Here is a 12,110-nt window from a genome sequence, read left to right as displayed (position 1 = left end):
AAACTGTTTTTGTTTTGTCAATATGGGGTATTGTGTGTAGATTGATGAGATTTTTTTTATTACATTTTAGAATAAGGCTGTAATGTAACACAATGTGGAAAATGTCAAGGGGTCTGAATACTTTCCGAAGGCATTGTAGGTGTTCCTCTTGTTGAGATGTGTTAGGGCGAGTGTGAACAGCTATAGAAATATCACCTTCAGTGGAGCTGTTGGAACGGTAGGCAAAGTGGAGTGGGTCCAGTGTGCCTGGTATACTGGCCTTGATATGGGCCATGACCAGCCTCTGGAATCACTTCATGATGACTGAGGTGAGTGCGACGGGGAGATAGTCATTTGGGCATGTCACCTTGTTTTTCTTGGGCACTGGGACGATTGTGGTCTCCTTTAAAGCAGATGGGGACAACAGCCTGGGAGATTGGACAGTTAGAAGAAGTCTGAGAAGATGGCCGCCATCTGGTCAGCACACACATCTGGGCTGGCGGCATTGTGGGTATTCACTCTTTTGAGAGTTTTTCTTCACGTCCTTTTCGGGGAGAGTGAAAGGACCTGGTCACCTGGAACAGCAAGAGTCCTCCTGAATAACTTGGTATTGTCTGCCTCGAAGCAAACATAAAATGAGTTAAACTCATAGACTGTGTTAAACTCAATCTCTAAATGTGCGGTGACATCCTCTCCGGATTAATTTAATTGGTCGGCTAACAATAGGTGATAGATCAATTCCGTCATATATCAGGTCAATCCAAGTGGTCAGGGGAGCTTAGGTTTGTGTCTTAACTCAGAGACATCAGTGAGGCTCTAAACAGATGTCTGGCGATGGTCTCTGTTTCTCTGCAGGCAATAAAGTGGACCAGATATATGCAAAACCAAGGTCAGACAGATGACACACCAATCGGAGTCTATTAATGGACTTCTCCTCTGATGCAGTAGTTCTATGTCCATCTTGTAATTTGGATTATTTATCTGTTTTAGAAGGCTTGAATCCACATTAGATTGTGAGACGAACAATGCAATCATACATATTGTATTGAGTAATAATATAATAATAACATAATGATCATACACAAGTAAAACATGTATAAACTAGTAATTAGGTAAATAAAAAGTTGGTAAATAAAATGTTCTCCTTGATCTGTATAATCAGTATCTGTACTTTGTGCCACAAACATCCAGTTATGTTTCATATGCTACGGTATAATGTTTTGGGTCCATTGCTGGTTGCATGCGACCCTCACAACATGAGGTTCCTTCCCCGGAATACTCTTAGTCATGACAACACCAACAGAATGCCATGCGTGTGCCTCGCATGTAGGCCTGGACAGAACACGCTGTGGAACTTCAAATATGCTGGATGCACCAGAGTTATTTTAACCATGCAGTTTATTTAGCATCACAGCAATATAATATACTGCCTTGCTTTTTATCTCTCCAGGCCACCATAACGTTATAGCTTTTTGCTATCCAGTGTAGACCTACTTCATTTTATTACTGTTCTGGATGTGAGACTCCATGCTCTTGAAAGTGCTGCTCCTGGTTAGAGGGTGATATAACTCTGTATGCCCTCAATTTTAAAAGTCTGTCAAATAAATCTTGCGGGGATAGTTAGCATGCTGCTGTCAATGGGAAGCTGTGAATACAAGATGTTGTAAATGTTTGAGGTGTCTGAGGAAGTCTCCGACTTCAGCAGGTGTCTGTTCAATGCTTTTGGGTGATCTCTGTTACTCCAAGCAAGAATAAGGATCTCATTTTAACTCAACACACCGATGGAATTTTGCACATTTTGAGCAGTTGTGAAATGTGTATTTACCCCAGAAGCTGATAATATTGCAGTCCATAACATAAATACATGTAATAGAAGCAGTTTTGAGAGCCATGTTTGTGTGAGGATTAACTTTGTCTTAGCCCTCTCTGTGAGCCATGTTTGTGTGAGGAATAACTTTGTCTTAGCCCTCTCTGTGAGCCATGTTTGTGTGAGAATTAACTTTGTCTTAGCCCTTTCTGTGAGCCATGTTTGTGTGAGGAATAACTTTGTCTTAGCCCTCTCTGTGAGCCATGTTTGTGTGAGAATTAACTTTGTCTTAGCCCATTCTGTGAGCCATGTTTGTGTGAGGAATAACTTTGTCTTAGCCCTCTCTGGGAGCCATGTTTGTGTGAGAATTAACTTTGTCTTAGCCCATTCTGTGAGCCATGTTTGTGTGAGGAATAACTTTGTCTTAGCCCTCTCTGTGAGCCATGTTTGTGTGAGAATTAACTTTGTCTTAGCCCTTTCTGTGAGCCATGTTTGTGTGAGGATTAATGTTTGTCTTATCCCTTTCTGTGAGCCAAGTTTGTGTGATGATTAAATTTGTCTTAGCCCTCTCTGGGAGCCATGTTTGTGTGAGGAATAACTTTGTCTTAGCCCTCTCTGTGAGCCATGTTTGTGTGAGGAATAACTTTGTCTTAGCCCTCTCCGTGAGCCATGTTTGTGTGAGGATTAACTTTGTCTTAGCCCTCTCTGTGAGCCATGTTTGTGTGAGGAATAACTTTGTCTTAGCCCTCTCTGTGAGCCATGTTTGTGTGAGGATTAACTTTGTCTTAGCCCTCTCTGTGAGCCATGTTTGTGTGAGGAATAACTTTGTCTTAGCCCTCTCTGTGAGCCATGTTTGTGTGAGGAATAACTTTGTCTTAGCCCTCTCTGTGAGCCATGTTTGTGTGAGGATTAATGTTTGTCTTATCCCTTTCTGTGAGCCATGTTTGTGTGATGATTAAATTTGTCTTAGCCCTCTCCGTGAGCCATGTTTGTGTGAGGATTAACTTTGTCTTAGCCCTCTCTGTGAGCCATGTTTGTGTGAGGAATAACTTTGTCTTAGCCCTCTCTGTGAGCCATGTTTGTGTGAGGATTAACTTTGTCTTAGCCCTCTCTGTGAGCCATGTTTGTGTGAGGAATAACTTTGTCTTAGCCCTCTCTGTGAGCCATGTTTGTGTGAGGAATAATTTTGTCTTAGCCCTCTCTGTGAGCCATGTTTGTGTGAGGAATAACTTTGTCTTAGCCCTCTCTGTGAGCCATGTTTGTGTGAGGAATAACTTTGTCTTAGCCCTCTCTGTGAGCCATGTTTGTGTGAGAATTAACTTTGTCTTAGCCCATTCTGTGAGCCATGTTTGTGTGAGGATTAACTTTGTCTTAGCCCTTCCTGTGAGCCATGTTTGTGTGAGGATTAATGTTTGTCTTATCCCTTTCTGTGAGCCATGTTTGTGTGATGATTAAATTTGTCTTAGCCCTCTCCGTGAGCCATGTTTGTGTGAGGATTAACTTTGTCTTAGCCCTCTCTGTGAGCCATGTTTGTGTGAGGAATAACTTTGTCTTAGCCCTCTCTGTGAGCCATGTTTGTGTGAGGATTAACTTTGTCTTAGCCCTTTCTCTGAGCCATGTTTGTGTGAGGAATAACTTTGTCTTAGCCCTCTCTGTGAGCCATGTTTGTGTGAGAATTAACTTTGTCTTAGCCCTCTCTGTGAGCCATGTTTGTGTGAGGAATAACTTTGTCTTAGCCCTCTCTGTGAGCCATGTTTGTGTGAGGAATAACTTTGTCTTAGCCCTCTCTGTGAGCCATGTTTGTGTGAGGAATAACTTTGTCTTAGCCCTCTCTGTGAGCCATGTTTGTGTGAGGATTAACGTTGTCTTAGCCCTCTCTGTGAGCCATGTTTGTGTGAGGAATAACTTTGTCTTAGCCCTCTCTGTGAGCCATGTTTGTGTGAGGAATAACTTTTCTTAGCCCTCTCTGTGAGCCATGTTTGTGTGAGGATTAACTTTGTCTTAGCCCTCTCTGTGAGCCATGTTTGTGTGAGAATTAATGTTTGTCTTATCCCTTTCTGTGAGCCATGTTTGTGTGATGATTAAATTTGTCTTAGCCCTCTCCGTGAGCCATGTTTGTGTGAGGATTAACTTTGTCTTAGCCCTCTCTGTGAGCCATGTTTGTGTGAGAATTAATGTTTGTCTTATCCCTTTCTGTGAGCCATGTTTGTGTGATGATTAAATTTGTCTTAGCCCTCTCTGTGAGCCATGTTTGTGTGAGGATTAACTTTGTCTTAGCCCTCTCTGTGAGCCATGTTTGTGTGAGGAATAACTTTGTCTTAGCCCTCTCTGTGAGCCATGCTTGTGTGAGAATTGACATTGTCTTAGCCCATTCTGTGAGCCATGTTTGTGTGAGGAATAACTTTGTCTTAGCCCTCTCCGTGAGCCATGTTTGTGTGAGGATTAACTTTGTCTTAGCCCTCTCTGTGAGCCATGTTTGTGTGAGGAATAACTTTGTCTTAGCCCTCTCTGTGAGCCATGTTTGTGTGAGGAATAACTTTGTCTTAGCCCTCTCTGTGAGCCATGTTTGTGTGAGGATTAACTTTGTCTTAGCCCTCTCTGTGAGCCATGTTTGTGTGAGGAATAACTTTGTCTTAGCCCTCTCTGTGCGCCATGTTTGTGTGAGGAATAACTTTGTTTTAGCCCTTTCTATTTAAAAAATTTTTTTTTTAAACATTTATTAAACTAGACATGTGTTTCTTACAGTAAGGACCATGCTACCAAATATGTTTTATCTCTCAACTTAAACTTTGTGGATTGTGACAGGAATATGGACTCAGTGAAATATAGTCTGCCATTTCACTTTATATCCCTGTTCAACATACAGTGCCTTCGGAAAGTATTCACACCCTTTGACTTTTTCCACCTGTTTTTACTATACAGCTTTATTCTAAAAATGGATTAAATAAAACAATTTCATAAGCATTCTGCACAAAATTCCCCCTTAATGACAAAGTCAAAACAGGATTTTATAAATATTTGCATATTTATAAAAAACAAAAACATCTTATTTACATAAGTATTCAGACGCTTTGCTATCAGACTTGAAATTGAGCTCAGGTGCGTCCTGTTTCTATTGGTTATCCTTGAGATGTTTCTACAACTTGATTGGAGTCCACCTGTGGTAAATTGAATTGAATGGACATGATTTGGAAAGTAACACAGCTGTCTATATAATGTCACACAGTTGACAGTGCAAGTCAGAGCAAAAACAAAGCCATGAGGTCGAAGGAATTGTCCATAGAGCTCCGAGACAGGATTGTGTTGAGGCACAGATCTTGGGAATTGGTACCAATTTTTTTTCCCAGCATTGACGAAAGTGGCCTCAATCATTTTAAATGGAATAAGTTTGGAACCAACAAGACTCTTCCTAGAGCTGGCCACCCGGACAAACTGAGCAATTGGGGGATTATGGCCTTGGTCAGGGAGGTGACCAAGAACCTGATGGTTACTTTGACAGAGCTCTAGAGTTCTGCTGTGGAGATGGGAGAACCTTCCAGAAGGACACCCATCTCTGCAGCACTCCACCAATCAGGCCTTTATGGTAGAGTGTCCAGACAGAAGCCACTCCTCAGTAAAAGGCACATGACACATGACAGCCTGCCAAAAGGGACTGGGAGACAAGTCGGGATCGAGATAAAGATGAATGCAGCGAATTTCAGAGAGATCCTTGATGAAAACCTGCTCCAGAGTGCTCAGGACCTCAGACTGGGGCGAAGGTTCACCTTCCAACAGGACAATTACCCTAAGCACACAGCCAAGACAATGCAGGAGTGGCTTCCGGACAAATGTCCTTAAGTGGCTTAGCCAAATAGCTGTGTAGTGACACTCCCCATCCAACCTGACAGCGCTTGAGAGAATCTGCAGAGAACAATGGGAGAAACTGCCCAAATACAGGTGTGCCAAGCTTATAGCATCATACTGATGAAGACTCGAGGCTGTAATTCCTGCCAAAGGTGCTACAACAAAGTACTGAGTAAAGGGTCTGAATACTTATATATATTTGATATTTCAATTTTTTATTTTTAATATATTTTCAAACATGTCAAAGAAGCTGTTTTTGCTTTGCCATTATGGGTTATTGTGTGTAGATTGATGAGAAGAAAAAAACCTATTTCATCAATTTTAGAATAAAGCTGTAACGTAACAGAACGAGAAAAAAGTCAAGGGGTCTGAATATTTGCCGAATGCATTGAATAACTGTTTGCAAAAGCCACTGGTCACACACTGGTTGAATCAACGTTGATGTATAGTCCATCTTTATTTATTTTCAACATGTCTATGTGCCATTGTTCATATTGTACAGCATTGTAATGTTCAAATCAATGTGTATGGGGATGTTTGGTAATTGGCTGGATGTGGTTTGATGAAAACTAAAAAATTGTTTAGACAGTCTGGCCATTATAGCTGCACAGAGGTTGCCCTTACGTAATTAGCTTCACAAACTGGAAGTTCATAGGTTATATGTTTATTTGACATTTTATAGATTTTATTGCATTTTTACAGATTTTATTTAGTTTTTACAGATGTAATGTTTGTAGTTTTTAGTAGGTTTGGTTCTTGTTCAAGGTTATTCTCCCAATTTGAGGTACCTCAACTGAAGCTCATTACTTTTCATTTCAGGTGGGATCTGCATCGCCCAGTCCTTGAAGATCCCTCACAATCACAAGCAAGAGAACTTTGACAAGATTATCAGGCTGCTTCTGGACACCCGTTACGCTCGGGCAGTCGTCCTTTTCACCTCAGATGAGGACATAAGGTATGTGTCTACTAGTTGTTATCCCCTTGAGCTAAAGCCTACGTATTGGCTGTGTGCTGGCGCTCTGTACCACCGAAGGGCTGCTCAGTACCTTGGGAATTAAAACTGAAAAGCTAAAAGACAGTTCAGGAGTTCGGCAACTGAATTCACTTCAATAATGTTACCTTTAATACTGATGCATTTCGGAGCAGGCTCCATTGTCACAGCACTATGCATCTCCTGTTCATTATCTCACTCAACCAGCATAATGTCTGACAACAAGTAAAAGATCAATGATTTTTATCCCTGCTGTTTGCAGAAAGGACGACTCCACACAAAATGTTCTGTTGGTTTTAGTGAAACAAAGTATTGGACCTTTAGGTTTTCATCAAAGGGTTGGAGTGTTGTTTCAAGGAACCACATGGGAGTATAAATGATTGAACTCAGTCTGTGGAATTCTCTTTTACTTTCTGATGAGCATTCTTCTAGCGGCTGAAACATCTTAAGTCCACTTCATTGGTCAATTTCACACCAGGTCCAACCCGTGTATAGCATTGTACATAGTGTAGTATTAAAGTATAGTATTATAGTAAAGCATTGTACATAGTGTAGTATTAAATTATAGCATTACAGTAAAGCATTGTACATAGTATTAAAGTATAGCTTTATATTATAACATTATATTACGGGATATTACGCGGATGGAAGCCTGAGAGTCGGACCCAAAAATGTCTTGGGGGCTCACAGGAGTATGGCTATGCCAGGTAGGAGACCTGTGCAAACTCCCTGTGCTTACCCGGGGCTAGAGAGACCGGGCAGGCACCGTGTTATGCTATGGAGCGCACAGTGTTTCCAGTGCGGGTGCATAGCCCGGTGCGGTTCATACCAGCTCTTCGTATTGGCCGGGCTAGAGTGGGCATCGAGCCAGGTAAGGTTGGGCAGGCTTAGTGCTCAAGAGCTCCAGTGCGCCTGCACGGTCCGGTCTATCCAGAGCCACCTCTACACACCAGTCCTCCGGTGGCAGCTCCCCGCACCAGGCTTCCTGTGCGTGTTCTCTATCCAGTTCCACCAGTGCCAGCACCACGCATCAGGCCTAAAATCAAATCAAATCAAATTTTAATTGTCACATACACATGGTTAGCAGAGGTTAATGCAAGTGTAGCGAAATGCTTGTGCTTCTAGTTCCGACAATGCAGTAATAACCAACAAGTAATCTAACTAACAATTCCAAAACTACTGTCTTATACACAGTGTAAGGGGATAAAGAATATGTACATAAGGATATATGAATGAGTGATGGTACAGAGCAGCATAGGCAAGATACAGTAGATGATATCGAGTACAGTATATACATATGAGATGAGTATGTAAACAAAGTGGCATAGTTAAAGTGGCTGGTGATACATGTATTACATAAGGATGCAGTCGATGATATAGTACAGTATATACGTATGCATATGAGATGAATAATGTAGGGTAAGTAACATTATATAAGGTAGCATTGTTTAAAGTGGCTAGTGATATATTTACATCATTTCCCATCAATTCCCATTATTAAAGTGGCTGGAGTTGAGTCAGTGTCCGTGTCAGTGTGTTGGCAGCAGCCAATCAATGTTAGTGGTGGCTGTTTAACAGTCTGATGGCCTTGAGATAGAAGTTGTTTTTCAGTCTCTCGGTCCCAGCTTTGATGCACCTGTACTGACCTCGCCTTCTGGATGATAGCGGGGTGAACAGGCAGTGGCTCGGGTGGTTGATGTCCTTGATGATCTTTATGGCCTTCCTGTAACATCGGGTGGTGTAGGTGTCCTGGAGGGCAGGTAGTTTGCCCCGGTGATGCGTTGTGCAGACCTCACTACCCTCTGGAGAGCCTTACGGTTGAGGGCGGAGCAGTTGCCGTACCAGGCAGTGATACAGCCCGCCAGGATGCTCTCGATGTGCATCTGTAGAAGTTTGTGAGTGCTTTTGGTGACAATCCAAATTTCTTCAGCCTCCTGAGGTTGAAGAGGCACTGCTGCGCCTTCTTCACATGCTGTCTGTGTGGGTGGACCAATTCAGTTTGTCTGTGATGTGTATGCCGAGGAACTTAAAACTTGCTACCCTCTCCACTACTGTTCCATCGATGTGGATAAGGGGTGTTCCCTCTGCTGTTTCCTGAAGTCCACAATCATCTCCTTAGTTTTGTTGACGTTGAGTGTGAGGTTATTTTCCTGACACCACACTCAGGGCCCTCACCTCCTCCCTGTAGGCCGTCTCGTCGTTGTTGGTAATCAAGCCTACCACTGTTGTGTCGTCCGCAAACTTGATGATTGAGTTGGAGCGTGCGTGGCCACACAGTCGTGGGTGAACAGGGAGTACAGGAGAGGGCTCAGAACGCACCCTTGTGGGGCCCCAGTGTTGAGGATCAGCGGGGAGGAGATGTTGTTGCCTACCCTCACCACCTGGGGGCGGCCCGTCAGGAAGTCCAGTACCCAGTTGCACAGGGCGGGGTCGAGACCCAGGTTCTCGAGCTTGATGACGAGCTTGGAGGGTACTATGGTGTTGAATGCCGAGCTGTGATCGAATGCCGAGCCTACAGTGCGCCTCGCCTCTCCAGCGCTGCCGGAGTCTCCCGCCTGTTCAGCGCTGTCGGAGCCTTTCTCCTCTCCTGCGCTGCTGGAGTCTCCCGCCTGTTTAGCGCAGCCAGAGCCTTCCTTCTCTCCAGCGCTGCCGGAGTCTCCTGCCTGTTCAACGCAGCCAGAGCTGCCAGTCTGCATGGAGCAGCCTGAGCTGCCAGTTTGCATGGAGCAGCCAGAGCTGTCAGTCTGCACAAAGCTACCAGTCTGCATGGAGCAGCCAGAGCTGTCAGTCTGCATGGAGCAGCCAGAGCTGCCAGTCTGCATGGAGAAGCCAGAGCTGTCAATCTGCATGGAGCAGCCAGAGTTGCCAATCTACATGGAGCAGCCAGAGCTGTCAGTCTGCATGGAGCAGCCAGAGCTGCCAGTCTGCATGGAGCAGCCAGAGCTGCCAGCCTGCATGGAGCAGCCAGAACTGCCAGTCTGCATGGAGCAGCCAGAGCTGCCAGTCTGCATGGAGCAGCCAGAGCTGCCAGTCTGCATGGAGCAGCCAGAGCAGCCAGTCTGCATGGAGCAGCCAGATAGTCTGCATGGAGCAGCCAGAGCTGCCAGTCTGCATGGAGCAGCCAGAGCCGCCAGTCTGCATGGAGCAGCCAGAGCTGCCAGTCTGCATGGAGCAGCCAGATCTGCCAGTCTGCATGGAGCAGCCAGATCCGCCAGTCAGCCAGGATCCACCAGTCAGCCAGGATCTTCCAGATCCGCCAGTCAGCCAGGATCCGCCAGTCAGCCATGATCTTCCAGATCTGCCAGTCAGCCAGGATCCGCCAGTCAGCCAGGATCTGCCAGAACCACCAGCTAGCCAGGATCCGCCAGTCAGCCAGGATCTGCGAGAACCACCAGCTAGCCAGGATCTGCCAGAGCCTACTACCTGCCTGAGTTTCCTCTCAGTACTGGGCTTCCTCTCAGTGCTGAGCTTCCCTCAGTGCTGAGCTTCCCCTCAGTGCTGAGCTTCCCCTCAGTGCTGAGCTTCCCCTCTATGCTGAGCTTCCCCTCTATGCTGAGCTTCCCTCTATGCTGAGCTACCCCTCAGTCCCGAGCTACCCCTCAGTCCCAGCTACCCCTCAGTCCCGAGCTACCCCTCAGTCCCGAGCTACCCCTCAGTCCCGAGCTTCCCTCAGTATTACCTCAGTCCCAAGCTGCCCCTCAGTCCAGAGGGGTCCTTGGTGAGGGTTATTAGGCATTATAGGTCGGCGGCGAGGGTCGCCAATCAAAGGACGCGTTACAGGGGGACTAAGACTTGGTGGGAGTCGGGTCCACGCCCCGAGCCGGAGCTGCCACCATGGACAGACGCCCACCTGGACCCTCCCCTATGGGTTTTAGTGTGCGGCCGGGAGTCCGCACCTTTGGGGGGTTCTGTCACGCCCTGGTCTTAGTATTTTGTGTTTATATATTTATTTTGGCCAGGCCAGGGTGTGACATGGGGTTATTTTGTGTTGTGTTGTGGTATTGGGGGTTTTAGTAGGTATTGGTATTGTGGCTGAGTAGGGGTGTCTAGCATAGTCTATGGCTGCCTGAGGTTCTCAATCAGAGTCAGGTGATTCTCGTTGTCTCTGATTGGGAACCATATTTAGGTAGCCTGGGTTTCACTGTGTGTTTGTGGGTGATTGTTCCTGTCTCTGTGTTAGTTGTCACCAGACAGGCTGTATAGGTTTTCACGTTCCGTTTCTTGTTTTTGTATTGATCGTGTTTTGTCTATATTAAACATGTATCGAACTAACCACGCTGCATTTTGGTCCGACTCTCCTTCGACGGAAGAAAGCCGTAACAATAGCATTATGTGTAGTATAGCGTTATAGTATAGTATTACTGTATAGTATACTATTATATTATAGCATTATGGTATAGCACTATGTTATAGCATTATGCGTAGTATAGCATTATAGTATAGCATTATTTTATAGTATTATATTTAGTATAGCATTACAGTACAGTATACTATTATATTGTATTATTATTTTAGAGCATTATATTATAGCATTATATGTAGTATAGCATTAAAGTATAGCAATATATTATAGTATTATATGTAGTATAGCATTACAGTATAGTATTACTGTATATTATATTATTATTTTACAGCATTATATTATAGTATTATATGTAGTATAGCATTAAAGTATAGCAATATATTATAGTATTATATGTAGTATAGCATTACAGTATAGTATTACTGTATATTATATTATTATTTTACAGCATTATATTATAGTATTATATGTAGAATAGCATTACAGTATAGTATTACTGTATAGTATACTATTATAGTGTAGCATTATATTATAGCATTATATAGTAGTATGGCATTATAGTCTGTATTTATTTTCGTAGTTGTGTTCTGTTTCGTTGTGTTCTTGAACGTAGCCCTGTCTTTAATTTTTGTTCATTGATTTCCACCTGTGTTAGTTACTCACCTGGTCTCATCAGCTCCTTATTTAGTCCAGTTCATTCCGTTTGTGCCTTTGTGAGGTATTGTTCGTTTTGACTCTACTAACTGACTCTACCTTTTTCCTAGCTCGTTTGTGAGAACCGGTTATAGCCTTCAGTCCTAGTTTTGATTCACCTGCCTGTTTGCCTACCTGTGTATAACCATTGCCTGCCTGTGACCACGATTCATGCCGTCTGCGAAGGCAAAATAAATACCTGCTGCGCTCTGCTCGTGAATCTACACCTCTTTCTCCCTGAGTATTCATTACAATAGCATAGCATTACAGTATAGTATACTACTATATTATAGCGTTATATTTAGTATAGTATTATATTATAATATTACAGAGTTGATATTAATGTACCAGTCTTGTCACTTGAACTTGTGATATTGGATTAATTAATTTTGTGATACAGAATTAAGTGTCATCTGTAGTTACGCATCAAAACGGATACAATTTACCATCCTGTTGATTTATCTGTCAAGACAATATAACAAACTTCCCTGGCT

At 43.7% G+C, this 12,110-nt stretch overlaps 1 protein-coding gene across 2 annotated transcripts in view; it reads left to right on the top strand.

The window, feature by feature from the left end:
• LOC112255367 (metabotropic glutamate receptor 7) overlaps positions 1-12,110 on the top strand; it is a 404,189-nt gene that overhangs the window by 237,889 nt on the left and 154,190 nt on the right. For both annotated transcript variants that reach the window (XM_042324868.1, XM_042324869.1), the window contains exon 3: positions 6,449-6,584. In XM_042324868.1, the coding sequence (XP_042180802.1) occupies positions 6,449-6,584 (136 nt within the window). The remainder of the gene's footprint in view (positions 1-6,448; positions 6,585-12,110) is intronic.

Source organism: Oncorhynchus tshawytscha, linkage group LG07 (genome assembly GCF_018296145.1).
Source record: "Oncorhynchus tshawytscha isolate Ot180627B linkage group LG07, Otsh_v2.0, whole genome shotgun sequence".
Classification (NCBI taxonomy): domain Eukaryota; kingdom Metazoa; phylum Chordata; class Actinopteri; order Salmoniformes; family Salmonidae; genus Oncorhynchus; species Oncorhynchus tshawytscha.
The sequence above is the reverse complement of the archived record's forward strand: the minus strand, read 5'-3'. Positions and strand labels throughout refer to the sequence as shown.